At 38.1% G+C, this 22,732-nt stretch overlaps 1 protein-coding gene and 1 long non-coding RNA gene across 2 annotated transcripts; one reads left to right on the forward strand and one right to left on the reverse strand.

Moving 5' to 3' along the window:
• Positions 1-9,157: 9,157 nt before the first annotated feature.
• On the reverse strand, positions 9,158-11,441 carry PTCHD3 (patched domain containing 3). The gene is made up of 2 exons (XM_086682385.1): positions 10,441-11,441; positions 9,158-9,475 (listed from the first exon to the last, which is right to left on the reverse strand). Exon 1 carries the CDS (start codon positions 11,018-11,020, stop codon positions 10,445-10,447), a length of 576 nt encoding a protein of 191 aa, XP_086538511.1. The 5' UTR covers positions 11,021-11,441; the 3' UTR covers positions 9,158-9,475; positions 10,441-10,444.
• On the forward strand, positions 10,742-12,767 carry LOC147575469 (uncharacterized). Its single transcript, XR_015242419.1, has 3 exons — positions 10,742-10,870; positions 10,982-11,855; positions 12,066-12,767. It is a non-coding gene; the product is annotated as an uncharacterized LOC147575469 (long non-coding RNA).
• Positions 12,768-22,732: the final 9,965 nt, after the last annotated feature.

The raw sequence follows: 22,732 nt of genomic DNA on the forward strand, positions 1-22,732 counted from the left end.
AACATAAGAGACTCTTAAATATGGAGAACAAACAGAGGGTTACTGTTGTAGGAGGAGTTGTGGGAGGGGGATGGGCTAAATGTGTAAGGGCATTAAAGAATCTACTTCTGAAATCATTGTTGCACTATATGCTAACTAACTTGGCTGTAAATTTTAAAGAATAAATTAAATTGAAAAAATTTAAAAAAGAAGATGTGGTTTATATATACAATGGAATACTACTTGGCAATGAGAAAGAATGAAGTCTTGCCATTTGCAACAACGTGGATAGAACTGGAGGGTATTATGCTAAGTGAAGTAAGTCAGTCAGAGAAAGACAGATATATATTTTCACTCATATGTCGAATCTGAGAAACTTAACAGAAGTCCATGAGGGAAGGGAAGGGTAAAAAATCATTTCAAACAGAGAGGGAGGCAAACCGTAAGAGACTCTTAAATACAGAGAACTGAGGCTTGATTTGGGGGGGTGAGGTGAGGGGAAAATTGGTAATGGGGATTGAGGAGGGCACTTGTTGGGATGAGCACTGGGTGTTATATGTCAGCGAAGAATCACAGGAATCTACCCTGAAACCAAGAGCACACTAGGTCCTCTGTATGTTAGCTAACTTGACAATAAATTATATTCAGGGGAAAAAAAAGAAGAAGAGAACTGGTAAGCTCCTTTCTCCCCACTAAGGGCTATCCCATGCAGCATGCTCTAGCAAAGGGTGCTGGAGGGCACCTTAACTTTAAATCAAGTCACCAATTTTGTTTATTACATGGACACAGACATGGACATTTTAACTCTGACTGGAGGATTTTGTCCTACCTGCTAATGACCACAAAAGTCACATAGCCTGTCTGAGTTTTCATGGGGCAGAAGAAGATCTTGCTCTTACCCACAAAACTTAAAGGGAACAAAGGGAGACAAAAATAAAGTTGCATTATGTTTATACCTCATGAGTCCTATATGTTTCATATGCTGGTTACATAAACATAAAGTCTTCAAAGAAAAATAAATATAAATCATTTTCTAGGGGTGTCTGGCTGGCTCAGTCGGTTAAGCATCCAACTCTTGGTTTTGGCTCAGGTCATGATCTCCTGGTTTGTGAGTTCAAGCCCTGTGTTGGGCTCTGCTCTGACAGTGCAGAGCCTGCTTGGGATTCTTTCTCTCCCTCTCTCTCTGCCTCTCCTCTGCTCACTCAACCATGCTCTCTCTTTCAAATTAAATAAATATTAAAAAATCATTTTCTAATTGCCTTCGGTATAAGATTTTCTGTACCACTGTCCATAATTCTTAGTAAAGATAAGCAAGAATTGATATAAATGTGTGAACCAACTACCTAGTAGGAAAGTTTTGTGAAGCCAATTGTTGGTACCTTGGAGATTCCACACTAGGTTAACATTATTTTTATACTCTAATGACTTTAACAAGACTGAATTTGGTCTTTTTTCCTTCCCATCCTTCCTCCCCTATTTTCTCCCTCCCTCCCTCTCACCCTTCTTTCTTAGTTTTTTTTATTTTGTTTGTTTTCTAGGGAATGTGGTCTTTCTTTCCAAAATAACAAAGTTGTGAGGTAGTTTATTACCTCTAACGAGATACCCATCATGGTTAGCTCCCTCTACCTACTGGGGCCTTATGTTTCTCTACCTGAAAATCTAGAGAGTTGAATGATATCATTTGTTCCCAAGCCTACCTATACAGGAGAATCAATTAAAGACATTTTTGAAATATAGATTTTCAGACTGAAATCCCAGAGACTTGATTCAATAGGTGGCTTCAGAATAAGTAGGTTTAGAGTCCTCTCTGGAACTCCTCTATGAGAATCACTCAATTAATATATTCTATGGGGTTACTTCTACAACTAAATACTGGTGTTTGCTGATATTTTCAATATTTTAGCTTTCTGATTACAAGAGCTCAAACTAACCCTAATGCCTAGATAACCATTTTTAAGTGCTTAACAAGGTAAACCCCACATCCAAACAATGGGGACACCCAAGTCAATTAAATTAGAGATTGATTTTTTATATATAGTTAAAAGTACTAGTTCAAATTTATACAGAAATAAGGACTTGTTTAATTCTATCAGCATATCTGCTTCCAAATGGAACAATTAATCACAATTGGCACAATATGTAAAGTAAAAACCATATGCCAAATCAAACAAAACTGGCCATAATTTCTTTATTTGGTTTTACTATTCCATCTGATTGCACACTATTGCCAATGGGGGTTGTGGAGAAAAGAAAGTTTAAAAAATAAGAGTTTAGTGCTGGATATCAGCAAAACATGGTGTAGGAATTTCCCACGTCTCATCCTGACAAAGAAATATAGAAAAACGGGCATATATTTTCAGAATTCTGTGAACTCTGGAAAGCAGTCAAAAGCTTACAGCAACTAAGCAAGTGCTAAATGAAAGAAAATCAGGGGAGTACTTCAAAATAGTAGGAATGTTTTATAGTGGTTTTACATGCCCTGTCTCCCTCTCCAGTGTGATAGTCGTCTTAAAGTGGCAGTGATCATAACGTGGCAGATGTGTTAAAGTGACCCCAGTCCCAAACTGTCCCTCAGACAGCAGGGATCTTAAAGTGGTAACAGCTCATGTTACCATGATGGAGGCATTTCCCTGTTTTTGGAGGAAGCAGAGCAGAGATTATTCCCAAAATATTTTATATGTCTGTTCTAACCTATTTGGGGGCTACCTGAAGGACTGATGCAAGGCACTCCTCTGTTTTGTCTAACTCAAAACTCAGGTTGAGAAAGCTGGAAACACCACAAGTTGAATGAACAAACCTCATGTGCATAGAGCAAAAGATTATAGCTCAAAAATACAAAAGACTGCCTATGGAAAAAGATGAGGAGCATTTGTCTGGGAATTTAGGAAATTAAAAAGCTCTCAGTTATACTGGGGAATTTAGAAAATTACCCAGGGCAAGATGTATGCTCAGAAAAGACCTAAGAAGACCCTAAGCTTTCACCTAGGGCTGATCCCTAGGTACAGTGTAAGCCTTGGTAAGTGTTGGAGGTTCCAGGCACAGAAACATTTTGCAAACACTGGGAGAGCTCCTGGCATCCAAGGAAATCTATGTCAAAACACTAGCTAAGGTACAGAAACTTCAGTGACCACAAAAAACAATAATTACAGTCTTTCCATAATAGTTTCAGAAAATCACAAAGAAAATGGACCACTAATCTTAAATAAACACGTAGGAAAACAACAGAAAACCCTGGGGAAGGTGGAATCTGATTTCCAGTTAGCCAAATGTCCAGTTTTCTACACAACCACCACCACCACCAATAACAAATCACAAGGTATATAAATATAGAGGAGAGTGTGGTTCAAACTATGTGTGAAACAAAATAAATAGACAGAAATCATCCTTGAGGAAAGACAGACCTAGGACTTACTAGACAAAGACTATAAACACTTTTCTAAATATGCTTACAGAGCTAAAGAAGAGCTCTGACAAGGAAATAAGAAAAACAATGTGTGAGCAAAATAATAATATAAAGAGGTAGAAATTTTTTAAAGGAACCAAACAGGAATTCTGGAACTGAAAAATACAATAACTGAAATGACAGAACACAAACCCAAAAACACTAGACGCATTCAACAGCAGGTCTAATAGGCAGAAGAATCAGTGAACTGAAAATAGGACAATTGAAATGTATGGAGTCTAAGAGACATAAAGAAAAAAGGATGAAGAAAAGTGAGAAGAACGTCAGAGATCTGTGGGTCTACCAGTCAGTAGATCAACATACACATTATGGGATTTCCAGGAGAGAGAGAAAAGGAGGCAGGAAGAATATTTAAAGAAATAATGGCTGAAAACTTCCCAAATTTGGTAGAAGATATGAAGCTACAAATCCGAGAAGCTTAATGAAGTTCAAATAGGATGAACTCAAAAAGACCCAGACTGAGAACATTATAATCAAATCATTGAAAGCCAAAGGCAAAGAGAGTCTTGGAAGCAGTGAGAGAGGAGCAACTCACCAAATATAAGGGACCCTTATTAAGTGTAAATGCTGATTGCTTATTAGAAACCATGGAGGCAAGGAGACAATGGGATATTTATAGTGCTTAAAGAAAAAAAACATCAACTAAAATTCTGTATTCATCAAAACTGTCCTTCAAAAATGAAGGAGAAATTAAGACATTCCAGAAAAACAAGAGCTAAGCGGGCTTGTTAATTAGACCTGCCCTATATGAGATGATAAAAGGAATCCTTCAGGCTGAATAGAAAGAACAATAAAAAGTAATGCTAAGTCATATGAGGAAACATAGGTCTTGGTCAAATATAACAGCAAGTATTATTATATTTTTGGTTTATAATCCTACATTTTATTACCTACAGAATTTAGAACATAAAAATAATTATAACTCTGTTATTGTGCATAGAGTGTATAAAGACATAATTTGTGACGACAACAACATAAAGAGTGGGGGACAGAGGTGTATAGAAGCAGCAGATTTGTGTGTTTTTGAAGTTAAGTTGGTATCAGTTTAATGTAGACTGTTTTAAACTTAGAATTATATGAATCTCCATGGTAACCATAAAGAAATCTCACAAAATCATGGCAAAAGGAAATGAGAAGAGAATCAAACAACTCATTAGAAAAATAGAAACTAAACATAGAAAAAGGGATAATGGATGAAGTGAGGGACAGAAAAACTGTATGATACACAGAATACAAATAGCAAAATAGCAGAAGTCCTTCCTTGTCAGCAGTTATTTTAAATGTAAATGGATTAAACTCTTGAATAAAAGGGTAGAAATTGACAGAAGGGATAAAATAACATGATTCAACTATATGCTGTCTACAAGAGACTCATTATAGATCCAAAGACATAAATAGATTGAAAGCTAAAGGATGGAGAAAGATATTCCATATAAATATAACCAAAGGAGGGCAGGATTGAATATACTTCTATAAGACGAAATAGATTTTATTTTAAAAACTGTTAAAAGAGACAAAGAAGGGCATTTTATATTGATGAAAAGAACAATTCATCAACAAGATTCATCTACAAACATACATGCACTGCCAATAGAGACCCCAAAATGAAACAAATATTAACAGATTTGTAGACAGAAATAGATGGAGAATTCAATATGCCACTTTCAATAATGTATAAAACATCTAGGCCAATAATCTATAAGGAAACAGAAGAAATGGACAACTCTAAATAAACTGGACCTTACAGAGATATATACAACACTCAACCCAATGATAGAAGAATATACATTATTCTCAAGTGAACATGAAACATTCTCTGGAATAGAGCATATGTTAGGTCACAAAACAAGTCTGAAAATGTAAAAATATTGAAATTACCCAATGTGTCTTTTTAACCAACAATGGATTGGAGCTACAAATCAATAATAGAGGGAAAACTGGATAATTCAAAATGAATGGAAATTAGGCAACTCACTATCAAATAACCAATGGGTCAAAGAAGAAATCACAAGGGAAATTAGAAAATACTTAGCAACAAATGAAAATAAAGACACAGCAAAACATAACTTACAGGATATAGCAACACCAGTGCTCATAGGTAAATTTATCCTACATAAAAAAGAAAAAAAAGGTCTTCAGCCACCTTACGGTACTAGACATATCGCAGAAATAGAAACAAAATAAGACAAAACAAAACCCAAAGCTAACAAGGAAGGAAATGAAAAGATTAGAATAGAGACATATGCAATTGAGACTAGAAAAACAATGGAGAGAACCAACAAAGACAAAAATTGATTATTTAAAAAGAATCAACAAATTGATAAACTCTTATCTAGAGTGACAAAGAAAAAAGAAGACAGAAATAACTAAGTCAGATATGAAATTGAAGACATTACTATTAACCTTAGAGTTATGAAGAGTTATAAAAGAACACTATAAGGTTGTCTGGGTGGCTCAGTTGGTTGAGCTCCGACTTTGTCTCAGGTCATGATCTCATGATTGATGGTTTTGAGCCCTGCATGGGGCTCACTGCTGTCAGTGCAGACCCCACTTTGGATCCTCTGTCCCCACCCCCCGCCACCTCTCTCCTTCTCGTGCACTCTCTCTCAAAAATAAATAAACATTAAAAAAATAAAGAATGCTATAAACAACTTATGCCAACAAACTATATGAAATGCACAAATTTCTAGAAACACCTAAATGACCTAAACTGACTCAAGATGAAATAGAAAATCTCAACAGACATTGAATAAGTAAAAAGACTGAATCAGTAATCAAAAACCACCCAAAAAGAAAAGTCCAAGACCAGATGGCTTCCCTGGTAAATTTTACTAAACATGTAAAGAAGAAGTAACACCGATCCTTCTCAAGTCCTTCCAAAAAGTTGAAAAGGAAGAAACACTCTCTAACTCATTCTATGAGACCAACATTACACTGATACCAATCCCAGACAAAGATTACAAGAAGAAAACTATAGATCAATATCTTATGAATGTAGATTCAAATGTCCTTAATAATATTCTGCAAACCCAATTCAATAGCACGTTAAAAAGATTATACATCATTACCGACTAGGATTTATCCCAGGAATGCAAGAGTGGTTCAACATGGGAAAAATCAATCAAGTAACATATCACACTAATAGAACAAAGGATAAAATCTACATGATCATCTCAATAGATGCAAAAAAGGCATGTGACAAAATCCAACACCCAATTATGATTAAAAAAAAAAACCCTTAAAAACAAGGAATAGAAAGGAACTTCCTCAAAATGATAGGGACCATTATAAGAACTGAATATCTAACAATATAATCCAAAGTGAAAGCTGAAAGATTTCCCTTCAAAATCAGGAACAAGATAAAGATGCCCACTTTCACCAATGACACTTGACATTGAAGTGGAAGTGCTATCCAGAGGAATTAAATAAAAATGGAAATAAAAGGAATCCAAATTGGAAATGAAGAAGTATAACTATCCCTTTTCACAGATTACATGATTCTATATATGAAAATTCCCAAGAAACCACAATAAAACTAATAGAGTTAATAAACAAATTGAGCAAAGCTGCAGGATACAAGATCAACACACAAATACCAGTTGTGTTTCTATATACGTGCAATGAACAATCCAAAAATGAAATGAAAAAAGCAATTCCATTTAGTGTCAAAAAGAATAAAATATTTAGAAATAAATTTAACCAAGGAGCTGAAAGACAGAAAGTTACAAAAATCTAGTGAAAGAAACTAAAGAAGACCTAAGTTAATGGAAATGCAACCTTAGTTCACGGGGAGGAAGACAGTATTGTTAAAATGTTAATCTCACTTAAAACAACCTACAGATTCAACACAATCTTTATCAAAATTTCAATGACCTTCCCCCCACCCCAGAAATGGAAAAGTCAACCCTCAAATTCATATGGAATTGCAAGGGTCCTAGATATCCAAAATAATCATGAAAAAGACGATAAAAATTGGAGGGCTGAGATTTCCAGATTTCAAAACTCATAACAAAGCTACAGGAATGAAAACAGTGTGGTCCTGGCACATCAACAGACATGTAGGCTCATGGCATATAATTTAGAGTCCAGAAATAAACCCATACATCTACAACCAATTCATTGTTTACAAGGATGCCAAGTCCAATCAACTGGGAAAGAATAGTCTGTTCATCACATGGGACTTGGAAAACTGGATTTCCAGCAATCAACATGGAAACACGGATTTCCACATGGATTTCCATGCACAAGAATGAAGTTAAACCCCTACTCACACTACATATACAAAAGTGAACTAAAAATTGATCAACAACCTAAATATGAGGGCTAAAACCATAAAACTCTTAGAAGGAAACACAGGGCAAATGTGCATGACATTGAACTTGTCAATGGATTCTTAGATATAAGTATAAGTAGCAAAAGAACAAAATAAGATAAAGTGGATTTCATCAAAATTAAAAACTCTTGTGCATTAAAGACATTATCAAGAAAGTGAAGAGACATTACACAGAGTGAGAGAAAATATTTATAAATCATATATCTGATAAAGGTTTAATATTTAAAACATACAAAATACTGAGGTGTCTGGGTGATTCAGTCAGTTGAATATCCGACTTCAGCTCAGGTCATGATCTCATGGTTTGTGGGTTCACGCCCCGCATCAGGCTCTGTGCTGGCAGTGTGGAGCCTGATTGGGATTCTCTCTCTCTCCTCTCTTTCTGACCCTCCCCCATTCATATTTCTTCTCTCTTGAAATAAAAAAAAAATAAACTTAAAACCAAATATACCAAGTACTCACCAACAATAGGACTCAAAAAGAAAAAGACAACCAAATTAAAAAATGGGCAAAGGACTTGCATAGACATTTCTCCAAAGATGTACATATGGCCAATAAACACATGAAAAGATACTTAAGATCATTAGTAATTAGGGAAATGTAAATCAAACCACACTTTGTCACTATTAAGTTGACTATTATCAATAAAACAAAAAACAAGTGTTGGTGATGATGCGGAGAAATTGGAACCTCTATACATTGTGGGTAGGATTTGGCGGTTCTTTAAAGAACTGAACATAGAATTATCACTCCACCCACCAATTCCATTCCCAGGTATATACTGAAAATAATTGAAAACAGGAGCTCAAGAAAATATTTGTACATCAATGTTCGTTGCAGCATTATTCACAAAAGCCAAAAAGTGGAAACATTCCAAGTGCCCATCAACAGTTAAGTGTATAAACAAACAGTGCTGTATGTATACGGTGAAATACCAGTCATAAAAATGAATGAAGGTTTGATACGTGCTAGGATATAGAGGAACCTTGAAAACATTATGCCAACTGAAATAAGCCAGTCACAAAAGTACAAATATTGTGTGATTCCACTTATATGAAATCTCTAGAATAAGCAAATTCATAGAGATAGAAAGTAGATGAAGGTTAGCCGGGACTGGGGGGAGGCCATGGAGAGTTACTGCCTAAGGGTTATACAGTTTCTGTTTGGGGTGATGGAAAGATTTAGAAACAGACAGTTGTGGGGCGCCTGGGTGGCTCATTAAGGGTCCAACCTCGGCTCAGGTCATGATCTCCCGGTTTGTGGGTTCGAGCCCGGTGGCAGGCTATGTGCTGACAGCTCAGAGCCTGGAGCCTGCTTACAATTTTGTCTCCTTCTCTCTCTGCCCCTCCCCCACTTGTGCTCTGTCTCTCTCTGTCTATCAAAAATAAAGAAACATAGGAACATAAAAATGAAAAAAAGAACAGATAGTTGTGATGGTTGCACAACACTGTGAATAATTAATGCCACTGAAATATACACTTAAAAATGATTAGAATGGCATATTTTATATCAATTATCTGTATTTTGCCACCAAAAATATCTGTTAAAAAGAGTTAAGAAACAATGAAACCATTTTACCTGTAGCATGATAGGATTGCAACTAATACTATTAGAAGGTATGCCAAGTGAAACAAAGGGATCACTGTCATCAAAGTTGCTTCAAGTTCCAGTTGTGTAGAAATTGATGTAAAGTAGACCACCTGCCACAAAAATTTAGTCAAGTAAATAACTTTTCATTCCAATATTTGTGTGAGTTACAAACCCTATTGAAACACTATAGCTTACTGATTGAAACATGTTAAGATTTAGTAAAAGATCAAAATATGTGAATCATGATTTTAGAATAAAGAAGATTAACATAGGTGTGCTTCTTCCCACAAATCTGTGGCACGCTTTCCAAAGTTTCTTTCAGAAACCCAAGGTTTAAACCTCCTGAATACACAAAATCTGAGATCTACCTAAGACTGTGAAACCATTCATAATTACAGAAATTGTGGCTTTTTCTAAAATTTTAGTAGGTCGTTGTCTTTTACTATTTTAATTTCATCGATATTTCAGAAGGATCTGGTATTTTTCCAATAGTTGTCTCACTTTGACCAGGCTTATTCACAACTATTAGTTACAGAATAGCTAGCATGTGCCTGGCACTAGGCTATATAACTTACTTGGTAAACGGTGAGCTAATTCTCTTTTCAATAATACCATGGAACTTCTTAAAAGTTTGTTGTTTTTATTCCAACGAACCCCAAACACATTTCAGAGGGTTCCCCCAAATAGCAAAGACTTTAAGAGGAAGGATTTTAAAGTAATTTGAGTGGAAAACCTGATAATCAATGTCTGCACTGAGCAGACCTACCTTAAGGATGTAGGATTTGTGTTTTCCACCAGAATATTATTAAGGATTTATGCTGTGTGGCATCCTTTGGTGTGTGAGATTAAGGAAGTTGGATTAAGTGTCAAACAGAGTAGAGCACTCCCAGCTGCAAGTCAAGGACTCCAATAAATAATCCAGGAGTGCTACTACTTGGAAAACGTGTTCTTACCCCTCCCACCTTCTCCTGGTCTCCCTATAAAACTCAGCCACCAGATACCTGGATCCTCTTCGAGGCCAGACTCTTTTCAATGTTGCTAAATTGGTTCAGGAAATGGGTCAACCATTTCTTACCACGTTAGTTGTCCTCTCCATCCTCAGTTTTCAGGTTGTAGAGCAGCCTCACGGCTTTGGCTTCCAGGAGTAACTGGTTCATTCCCATCCTCTCACCTAAGAAGGTTCCTCCAATGGTGTCAGCCAGGTAGATGGGCTGACCGGTGTGGTTGTAGATTGGGAAAGTGACATTTCTCAGGTCGAGGTCCCTGTTCATCTGCCAGGCATACAGGAGTGGGTTGGAAGGCACGCAGAGACCCTGGTGCTTGGCACACACCTGATTGTAGTGGATCTGGGTTCCGTTTTCTCCCATCGCATACAGATCCTGGATCACGTCATCCACTTTACTAACTTCTGATAAGATTGCTGGTTCTAGCAGGGAGGTGGTGTTGGAGACCGCTAGCATACAAGCGAAATAGACCTCGGTGCTCTTCCTGGAGAGGGAGAAGCGGTAAGAGTCGCTGGCGGTGAAGCATTCCTGCACAAAGCGCCACTCAGCCTTGGCTGGGCTCCCTATTGGTGTGTACTGCTCCTCAAGGTTTTCTTCTACATCCTTGGGCAGGTATATCAAACCGGTGCCCAGAGCGGCCGTCAGCACCATGGGCACCAGCAGGAAGATCCAGGGGGTGCGCGCCCTCTTCGCATCCCAGCCTTCGGAAGAGGCAGGAGAGGGGCGCCTCCAGGCAGTCGGTGTGGCAACGGGGTCTCTCGGACACCTGGTTTTCCGACGGTGATGCTGGCAGCGAGGAATCCCCCCTCACTGACACCGGATGTGAATGGGGCGCCCCAGCGGGCTCTGGCAACTGCCCCAAGCCCAGGTCATCTCGGGTTCCTGTCTTCCACCGAAGAACTGCTCTGACTCGTGCTTAGAGGCGGGGAGCGGCTCTGAGCCCGGCCCTGCCTCGGGTTGCCGCCTCGCCTGGGACCTGGGCCCAGGCTCCTCCGCTGGGGGCTCCCACTCCACCGGCGCCTCCGCCTTGGCCAGACCTCTGGCGCCACCTTGCAGGGACGAAGGCTCATTTCTGGGAAGGAAAGGCCAGGGTCTCAAACGTGACAGCAGATTAGAAAACAGCCATTGGACCCAGCGCCCATCTCTGCCCCACACGAAGGTTTCCTGGAGAAATTCTGCAGAAGTCTGTTTGAGTTCCGGCGGCTAGCGCCCAGATCCCAGAGGCTTCCGTTGGGGAGCACGTGTTTTGACTCATAGCCCATCCAGCCCAAATTTGTGGCGTGCCTGATGCTCCCAGGAAGTTAGTACACAAACACTACTTAATGGTAAGATGCGTGCCTTTTCTACAAGACTTACACACACACACACACACACACACACACACACACACACACACACAAATGTGGTGTCACCTTTCCGGGGAGCATCCAGTAACACAGTTCTCGGGTAAGGTGAACCTCGTACCCCTGGTTTAGTGATTCTTTTTGTTAACTACAAACGTAACATATATTCTTCATGTAACAAGTTACAAGTGGGCTGAAATAAGTAAATAAGTGGGCTGAAAAGTGGGTATTTATCTTGGATCTATTCCACCCACAGTTCCCAGGATGGAGGGACCCCTGTGTTCATGTCACCGTTTTTACGAAAACCTTTACCTACCTTTCAACATGCTCGCAACCGAGAGGCAGGTCTTGAGCGGTTCTTAAGAATTACGAAAATCGCTTGCCATGTTTTTCATGGTTGGTAGTCACCTAATATTATTGTGATTGTGTTTTTATGTGGGTAGGTCTAGCATTTTAATGAAATCTCCAGATTGTAAGGGTACCAAGTCCAAGAGTTTAAGAAAGATAATTTTAACAGTATTTTCAAGGAGAAAGAAATAGGAGATTTTGTTAAGTTGCCTCTCCAGAAAGTCATTGTTTAAGAGTGACCTTATTAAAATAACCACAAGATGGCACCCGTTTTCTATTTTCAAAGTTATGGTAAAGGAAACTGAAGATTCCTTCTCTCTTTCATCCGTGTTTCCAAGTCCTAATTATAGCTACATCTTGAGTTCATCGCTGGTGTGCTATAAAGCTAGTGGCTTCTGTATCACATTTAAAGTCTGTAGATAGAGGAACTGACCTGAGAATTCCATTTGTTGAACCATGTCTACATTATGGAGAGAATGGCTCAGCTGTTCTCCTAAACATTTAAGAGGAAATGGTAGGGTGAAGGTGTTCACAAGTACTCTATAATGTACACATCCAAACACAGGGCCTCTTCCTGCCCATCTTTATAAAGTATTTCTCTAGCACAACAGCAATGTGTGTTTTTCATCTCAAAACACAAGTAAATTTCTACAATTGCTCCTAAATCAGGCATTGTGAAGTGCGAATAAATTCTATAGTAAAATATGTACCCTGGGATTTGATTTTATCTAGTTTCTTAATTATAGATTCTTGATTCCAGATTATTTTATTAATCTCGTTATCTAGATTACTAATGTTTGTGCGGGTCTAGAATGTCAATCAAAAATACCACTGTTAGTTATTTTCCACCAGTTTTTCTGTATCATTTCATAAAATGAATGTAGCATTTCCAAAATGAGCTCATTGCCTATTTTTGAGTTATCAAAGCCTGAAAGGCTCTGAAAGATTGGTTTCAGAACTCTACACTTCTCCAGGTGAAGCTGTCACATGGCCTAGAAGTGACATGGCTTCTAATTAAGGAAGTCTCTAAAGGCTCTTCCTTTCAATTCAGGAAGACCCTCTGCCTTCAATTTGAGAATGGTGTCTACTGTGTCAGGATAGGATTCTCCATCCTTCAGAAAATGCCTTTTGTATGAGGAGAGGATGGGTATTGGGAATTCAAGAATATAGTTTAGAACTTAAAATTGTATCTAGTCTACTTCTTCTCCACCTTCAGTCTAGATAAAATGAAGCAGACTAAGCATTCCTTTTATCTTCTATCACCATGTAGATTCCATTTCCTTCTGTTCCCCAGTCCTTCTTCAGCAGCCTCTGTGCTCCATTTTTTTTTCTCTTCTCCTCCCTTCTCTTTTGCTTCCCGCCCCTTCTCCTTTTCTAATACCTATTCTTTCACATTAGCCAAACTGAGTTTGATATAAATAAAGGGAATTTTATTTTTTTATTAAAAAAAATTTGCCCATTGATAAACGTGCCCTCACATATAAAGGGAGACCTATAAGACTCGTGACTGATCTCTCTTTTGAAACTTGGCAGGCCAGAAAGGATTGGCACGAGATCTTCAGTGTGCTAAACAGAAAAAATATGCAGCCGAGAATCCTTTATCCAGCAAGTCTGTCATTTAGAATAGAAGGAGAGATAAAGGTCTTCCCAAACAAACAAAAACTGAAGGAATTTGTCACCACTAAACCAGCCCTACAAGAGATCCTACGGGGGATCCTGTGAGACAAAGTACCAGAGACATCACTACAAGCATAAAACATACAGACATCACAATGGCTCTAAACCCGTATCTTTCTATAATAACACTGAATGTAAATGGATTAAATGCACCAACCAAAAGACATAGGGTATCAGAATGGATTAAAAAACAAGACCCATCTATTTGCTGTCTACAAGAGACTCATTTTAGACCTGAGGACACCATTAGATTGAGAGTGAGGGGATTGAGAACTATTTATCATGCTACTGGAAGCCAAAAGAAAGCTGGAGTAGCCATACTTATATCAGACAAACTAGACTTTAAATTAAAGGCTGTAACAAGACATGAAGAAGGGCATTATAGAATAATTACAGGGTCTATCCATCAGGAAGAGCTAACAATTATAAATGTCTATGCGCCGAATACCAAGCCCCCAAATATATAAAACAATTACTCATAAACATAAGCAACCTTATTGATAAGAATGTGGTAATTGCAGGGGACTTTAACACCCCACTTACAGAAATGGATAGATCATCTAGACACACGGTCAATAAAGAAACAAGGGCCCTGAATGAGACATTGGATCAGATGGACTTGACAGATCTATTTAGAACTCTGCATCCCAAAGCAACAGAATACACTTTCTTCTCGAGTGCACATGGAACATTCTCCAAGATAGATCATATACTGGGTCACAAAACAGCCCTTCATAAGTTTACAAGAATTGAAATCATACCATGCATACTTTCAGACCACAATGCTATGAAGCTTGAAATCAACCACAGAAAAAAGTCTGGAAAACCTCCAAAAGCATGGAGGTTAAAGAACACCCTACTAACGAATGAGTGGGTCAACCAGGCAATTAGAGAAGAAATTAAAAAATATATGGAAACAAACGAAAATGAAAATACAACAATCCAAACGCTTTGGGATGCAGCGAAGGCAGTCCTGAGAGGAAAATACATTGCAATCCAGGCCTATCTCAAGAAACAAGAAAAATCCCAAATACAAAATCTAACAGCACACCTAAAGGAAATAGAAGCAGAACAGCAAAGGCAGCCTAAACCCAGCAGAAGAAGAGAAATAATAAACATCAGAGCAGAAATAAACAATATAGAATCTAAAAAAACTGTAGAGCAGATCAACGAAACCAAGAGTTGGTTTTTTGAAAAAATGAACAAAATTGACAAACCTCTAGCCAGGCTTCTCAAAAAGAAAAGGGAGATGACCTAAATAGATAAAATCATGAATGAAAATGGAATTATTACAACCAATCCCTCAGAGATACAAACAATTATCAGGGAATACTATGAAAAATTATATGCCAACAAATTGGACAACCTGGAAGAAATGGACAAATTCCTAAACACCCACACTCTTCCAAAACTCAATCAGGAGGAAGGAGAAAGCTCGAACAGACCCATCACCAGCGAAGAAATTGAATCGGTTATCAAAAATCTCCCAACAAATAAGAGTCCAGGACCAGATGGCTTCCCAGGGGAGTTCTACCAGACGTTTAAAGCAGAGATAATACCTATCCTTCTCAAGCTATTCCAAGAAATAGAAAGGGAAGGAAAACTTCCAGACTCATCCTATGAAGCCAGTATTACTTTGATTCCTAAACCAGACAGAGACCCAGTAAAAAAAGAGAACTACAGGCCAATATCCCTGATGAATATGGATGCAAAAATTCTCATAAGGTACTAGCAAATCGAATTCAATGGCATATAAAAAGGATTATTCACCATGACCAATTGGGATTCATTCCTGGGATGCAGGGCTGGTTCAACATTCGCAAATCAATCAACGTGATACATCACATTAATAAAAAAAAAGAGAAGAACCATATGATCCTGTCAATCGATGCAGAAAAGGTCTTTGACAAAATCCAGCACCCTTTCTTAATAAAAACCCTTGAGAAAGTCGGGATAGAAGGGATATACTTACACATCATAAAAGCTATTTATGAAAAGCCCACAGTTAACATCATCCTCAATGGGAATAAACTGAGAGCTTTTTCCCTGAGATCAGGAACACGTCAGGGATGCCCACTCTCACTGCTGTTGTTTAACATAGTGCTGGAAGTTCTAGCATCAGCAATCAGACAACAAAAGGAAATCAAAGGCATCAAAATTGGCAAAGATGAAGTCAAGCTTTCGCTTTTTGCAGATGACATGATATTATACATGGAAAATCCGATAGACTCCACCAAAAGTCTGCTAGAACTGATACAGGAATTTAGCAAAGTTGCAGGATACAAAATCAATGTACAGAAATCAGTTGCATTCCTATACACTAACAATGAAGCAACAGAAAGACAAATAAAGAAACTGATCCCGTTCACAATTGCACCAAGAGGCATAAAATACCTAGGGATAAATCTAACCAAAGATGTAAAAGATCTGTATGTGAAAAGTATACAAAGCTTATGAAGGTAGTTGAAGAAGATATAAAGAAATGGAAAGACATTCCCTGCTCATGGATTGGAAGAATAAATATTGTCAAAATGTCAATACTACCCAAAGCTATCTACACATTCAATGCGATCCCAATCAAAATTGCACCAGCATTCTTCTCGAAACTAGAACAAGCAATCCTAAAATTCATATGGAACCACAAAAGGCCCCGAATAGCCAAAGTCATTTTGAAGAAGAAGACCAAAGCAGGAGGCATCACAATCCCAGACTTTAGCCTCTACTACAAAGCTGTCATCATCAAGACAGCATGGTATTGGCACAAAAACAGACACATAGACCAATGGAATAGAATAGAAACCCCAGAACTAGACCCACAAACGTATGGCCAACTCATCTTTGACAAAGCAGGAAAGAACATCCAATGGAAAAAAGACAGTCTCTTTAACAAATGGTGCTGGGAAAACTGGACAGCAACATGCAGAAGGTTGAAACTAGACCACTTTCTCACACCATTCACAAAAATAAGCTCAAAATGGATGAAGGACCTGAATGTGAGACAGGAAACCATCCAAACCCTAGAGGAGATAGCAGGAAAAGACCTCTCTGACCTCAGCCGTAGCAATCTCTTACTCGACACATCCCCAAAGGCAAGGGAATTAAAAGCAAAAACGAATTACTGGGACCTTATGAAGATAAAAAGCTTCTGCACAGCAAAGGAAACCAACAAAACTAAAAGTCAACCAATGGAATGGGAAAAGATATTTGCAAATGACATATCGGACAAAGGGCTAGTATCCAAAATCTATAAAGAGCTCACCAAACTCCACACCCGAAAAACAAATAACCCAGTGAAGAAATGGGCAGAAAACATGAATAGACACTTCTCTCAAGAAGACATCCGGATGGCTAACAGGCACATGAAAAGATGTTCAATGTCGCTCCTTATCAGGGAAATACAAATCAAAACCACACTCAGATATCAGCTCATGCCAGTCAGAGTGGCCAAAATGAACAAATCAGGAGACTATAGATGCTGGAGAGGATGTGGAGAAACGGGAACCCTCTTGCACTGTTGGTGGGAATGCAAATTGGTGCAGCCGCTCTGGAAAGCAGTGTGGAGGTTCCTCAGAAAATTAAAAATAGACCTACCCTATGACCCAGCAATAGCACTGCTAGGAATTTACCCAAGGGATACAGGAGTACTGATGCATAGGGGCACTTGTACCCCAATGTTTATAGCAGCACTCTCAACAATAGCCAAATTATGGAAAGAGCCTAAATGTCCATCAACTGATGAATGGATAAAGAAACTGTGGTTTATATACACAATGGAATACTACGTGGCAATGAGAAAGAATGAAATATGGCCTTTTGTAGCAACGTGGATGGAACTGGAGAGTATGATGCTGAGTGAAATAAGCCATACAGAGAAAGACAGATACCATATATTTTCACTCTTATGTGGATCCTGAGAAAGTTAACAGAAACCCATGGGGGAGGGGAAGGAAAAAAAAAAGAGGTTAGAGTGGGAGAGAGCCAAAGCATAAGAGACTGTTAAAAACTGAGAACAAACTGAGGGTTGATGGGGGGTGGGAGGGAGGGGAGGGTGGGTAATGGGTATCGAGGAGGGCACCTTTTGGGATGAGCACTGGGTGTTGTATGGAAACCAATTTGACAATAAATTTCATATATTGAAAAAAAAAGACAAAAAAAATCCACAATAATCCTCTCCAAGACACATTATAATAAAACTGAATAAATCGAAGTCAAAGAAATAAGTTAAAAAGCAATGGGAGAGAAAACAAAACAAAACAAAACAAAACTCCCATACCAGGTAAACCCCATAAAGCTACAGCAGATTTCTGAGCAGAGAGCTTGCAGGCCAGGAGAGAATGCAGTGATATAGTCAAAGTACAGAGGAAAGAAACTGCCCACCAGGAAGACTTAACTGGCAGAGTTGTCTTCAGAAATGAAGGCAGAATAAAGACTTTCCCTCACAAAGAAAAGCTGAGGGAGCTCACCACAGCTAGACCTGTCTTGTAAGAAATCCTGAGAGGAGTCCTTCACGCTGGAATGAAAGGATGCTTATTACTAACATTAAAACACATGAAAATATAAAACACACTGGTAAAGACAAACACTCTGATTCAGAATACTCCTACTCCAATATGATGGTGTGTTAACTACTTAATTCTAGTTTAAAGGTGAAAGGACAAAGTGTTTAAAAAAACAGCTATAGGTACAATAATTTATTAATGAATATACAAGATAAAAAGAAGTAAACTTTGACATGAAGAATATAAAGGGAGGAGGCAAAAGGGTAGGGTTTCTGTATGTGATTGAAATTTAATTGTCATCAGTATGAAATAGACTGTTATATATGTAAGATGCTTCGTGCAAGTCTCATGGTAACCAGAAAGCAAAAACCTACAATAGGTTCACAATAAACAGAAGAGAATCAAAGCATACCACTAAAGAAAAACATCAGTTCAGAAAGGAAGGCAGCAAAAGAGGAAGAAAGGTAGAAGGGAACCACAAAACAGCCAGGAAACAATAAGATGGCTTAAGTAAGTCCTTACGTATCAGTAAGTACTCTAAGTGAAAATGTATTGAAAGGATTCCTGGGTGGCTCCGTTGGTTAAATGCCCAACTCTTGATTTCATCTCAGCTCACGATCCCAGGGTCATGAGATTGAGCCCCACGTCAGGGGCTCCCTGCTCGCCATGGAGCCTGTTTGAGAGTCTCTCTCTTTCTCCCTCTACCCCTCTCCCCCCATCTCAAATAAAACTTGTTTAAGAAATGCATTAACTTCTCCCATGAAAAGACATAGAGTGACTGAATGGATAAATATATATAAGACCCAAAGTATGCTTCCTACAGGAGATTTACTTCAGCTTTAATGTACACAGCCTAAAAGGGAAGGGATAGAAAAAGATATTCCACGCAAGCGGAAACCGAAAGAAAGCAGGCAGGGGTAGCTATACTTACATGAGACAAAATAGACTTTAAGCCAAAAATAGTAACAAGGGGCAAAGAAGGTCATTATACAATGATACAGGAGTCAATTGATTAAGAAGATATAACACTCATAAATATATACACACCCAACATGAAGAACACCTACCTATATTAAACAAATACTAATAGACCTGAAGAGAAAAACAAACAATACACTAATGGAAGACTTTAATACCCTACTTTCCACAGAGGATAGGTCATCCAGACAGAAAATCAATGAGTAAATATTGGAAAAGAAGGGAAATAATAAAGATCAAAGCAGAAAGAAAGACAGCAGATGGGGCACCTGGGTGGATCAGTTGGTTAAACATCTGACTCTTGATCTCATCTCAGATCATGTTCTCGTGGTTCGTGACACTGAGCCCCATGTTGGGCTCTGACAGTGCGAAGCCTGCTTGGGATTCTCTCCCTCTCTCTCGGCCTAGATAGTTAGATAGATAGATAGGTAGTAGATAGATAGATCAATAGATTGGATACATAAACAAACAGCAGACAAACAAACCTGAAAGAAAGAAAGAAAGAAAGAAAGAAAGAAAGAAAGAAAGAAAGAAAGAAAAAAGAGAAGCCAGAAAAGCAATAGAAAAGATGAACAAAATTAAAAGCTGGTTTTTAAAAGAAAGGGTTGAGGAAACTTTGCACTGAAAAGAAAACAAAAGAAGACTCAAACAAAATCAGAAATGAGTTTCAATTTCTTCCTGATTCAGTTTTGGAAGATTACATGTTTCTAGGGATTTATCCATTTCTTGAAGGTTGTCCAGTTTGTTGGCATATCATTGTTCATGGTATTCTCTTATACTACTTTGTATTACTGTGGTGTCTTTTGTGACTTCTCCTATTCTATTTCTGATTTTATTTATTTGGGTCTGTCTCTTTTTTTCTTGATCACAGTGGATCTGAAATAACTAAAGCAATCTTGAGAAAGAAAAACAAAGCTGGAGGTGTCACAATTCCAGATTTCAAGATACACTACAAAGCTGTAGTAATCAAAACAAGATGGTCCTAAAAAAGAAAAATAAATAAAGGCAGACAGACTCTAAAGTTAAAAGGAAGAAAAAAAATAATGAGAATATAAAAAGTAAAAAAAAAAAATAAACACAACAGCATGGTGCTGGCACAAAAAAGACAAACAGATCAATGGAACAGAAGAGAGCTCAGAAATAAGTATACACTTATTAGGTCAACTCATCTATGACAAAGGAGACAAGAATATAAAATGGGGGAAAAGATAGTCTCTTCAATACATGGTGATGGGAAAACAGGACAGCCAATTGTAAAACAATAAAACTGAGCCACTTACTGAAACTATACACAAAAATGAACTCAAAGTAGATTAAAGATCCCAATGTGAGACCTGAAACCATCAAAATCCTAAAAGACCACATAGGCAGTAATTTCTCTAACATCAGTCATATCAACATTTGTTGAGATGTATCTCCTAGAGCAAGGGAAGTAAACATTCAAAAAAGAACAAAATCTTGCCATTACATGGATGAAACTAGAGACTATAAGGCTAAGTAAAAGAGAGAAAGACAAATACTCTGATTTTACTCATATTTGGAATTTAAGAAACAAAGCAAATAAGCAAAGGGAAAAAAAGAGAGAGACACCAAGAAACAGACTCTTAACTACAGAGAGCTGATGGTTACCCGAAGGGAGGTGGGTGGAGGGGATTGGTGAAATAGGTGATGGGGATTAAGGAAGGCACTTGTTATGATGAACACCGGCTCATTAAAATAAAAACTTTTTATTTTATTTTTTAATGTTTATATTTGAAGAGAGAGAGAGAGAGAGAGGCAGAGCACAAGCAGGAGAGGAGAGGGGCCGAGAGAGAAGGAGACAGAATCAGAAGCAGACTCCAGGCTCTGAGCTGTCAGCACAGAGCTCAGTGTAGGGCTCAAACCCACGAACCCTTGAGACCATGACCTGAGCCAAAGTTGGATGCCCAACCAACTGAGCCCAAATAAAAACGTTTTTCAAAAGGCAACTTATGAAATGGGGAGAAAATATTTCCAAATCGTAACAAATAAGGGGTTAATATCTAAAAACATATACAGAACTCATACAATGCAATAGCTAGCTAGAAAACTCAATTGAACGATGGTCAAAAGACCTGAATAGACCTTTTTCCAAGACATAAAAATGGCCAACACATACATGAAAATGTGTTCAACATCACTGATTAACAGAGAATGAGACACAACTTTATACTTGTTAGGATGTCTATTATCCAAAAAACAAGAGGAGAGAAGGAAACGCTCATATGCTGTTGGTGGGAATGTAAAGTGGTCCTGCTACCACTAAAAACACTATGGAGGTTCCTCAAGAAATTAAAAATAGAACTACCTTGGGGCGCCTGGGTGGCTCAGTCATTTGAGCACCCGACTCTTGATTTCAGATCAGGACATGATCTCAGGGTCATGGGATCTAGCCTTGCATTGAGCCTGCTTAAAGATTCTCTTTCCTTCTGCCCCTCCTCCATCTCTCTCTCTCTCTCTCTCTCTCTCATAAAAAATATAGAACTACTATATGACCCATCAGCCCCATTTCTGAGTATATTTATCCAAAAGAAATTAAATTATTATTTCAAAGAGATATCTGCACTCCCATGTTCACAACAGCACTATTTGCAATAGCCAAGGTATGGGGAAAAAAACCTGCTTCCATTGATGGACTGAGGGATAAAGTAAATGTTACACACACACACAAACACACACACACACACACTATGTATATATATGCACATCCCTGGTTGCCACGGATTAGAGAGTGGGGAAAATGGGTAGAGGTTGATAGAAGCAGATAAGCTTTTGTTATAACATGAACAAGGTTTGAAAATCTAATGTATGACATCGTGGCTATACTTGATAATTCTGTGTCCTATAATTGAAATTTGCTAGCAAACTAAAACTTAAGTGTTTTCACACATATATAGGGATTGAATAAATTGCTCGGCTCATGGAAGTCCTCTCAGAATGTATACATATATCAATTCATCACATTGTACACTTTAACACTGAAAAACAAAAAAGGAACTAAAGTGTAGTCATTCCCATTTTCTGACTTGTGATCCCTACCCTTATCCTTTACATCTTGTTAAAAGCACGTCCTCAGTAAATGATATAAAAGATATATTCTTCACAGAGTAAAAAACTATATTAATAGATTTTTAAATAAAGTTTACTTATTTATTTTGAGAGAGGGAGCATGAGCAAGGGAGAGGCAGAAAGAGAGTGAGAAAAAGAATCCCAAGCAGGCTCCATGCAGTCAGCCCAGAGTCCCACCCAGGGCTCAAACCCACACACTCTGAGATCATGACCTGAGCTGGATTCAAGCGTTGGATGCTTAACTGACTGAGCTACCCAGGCACCCCTTTAGACTTGTTTAAGACCCAAAGAAAACTGTTTTAAAGATGCAACAACCAAAATTTCTATAGAGAGTAGATTGGATACAGCATAAATGACAATTAACAAGGAAAATAGAAGAAATAATTGAGAATATAAGAAAGAGACAAAAAAAAAAAAAAAAACCCCATGGA

Source organism: Puma concolor, chromosome D3, assembly GCF_028749965.1.
Source record: "Puma concolor isolate L17-30 chromosome D3, mPumCon1.1.hap2, whole genome shotgun sequence".
Taxonomy (NCBI): Eukaryota; Metazoa; Chordata; class Mammalia; order Carnivora; family Felidae; genus Puma; species Puma concolor.

Bases quoted from the DNA above. Each gene is read 5' to 3' on its own strand.
- PTCHD3 (XM_086682385.1), bottom strand. From the start codon at position 11,020: ATGGTGCTGACGGCCGCTCTGGGCACCGGTTTGATATACCTGCCCAAG.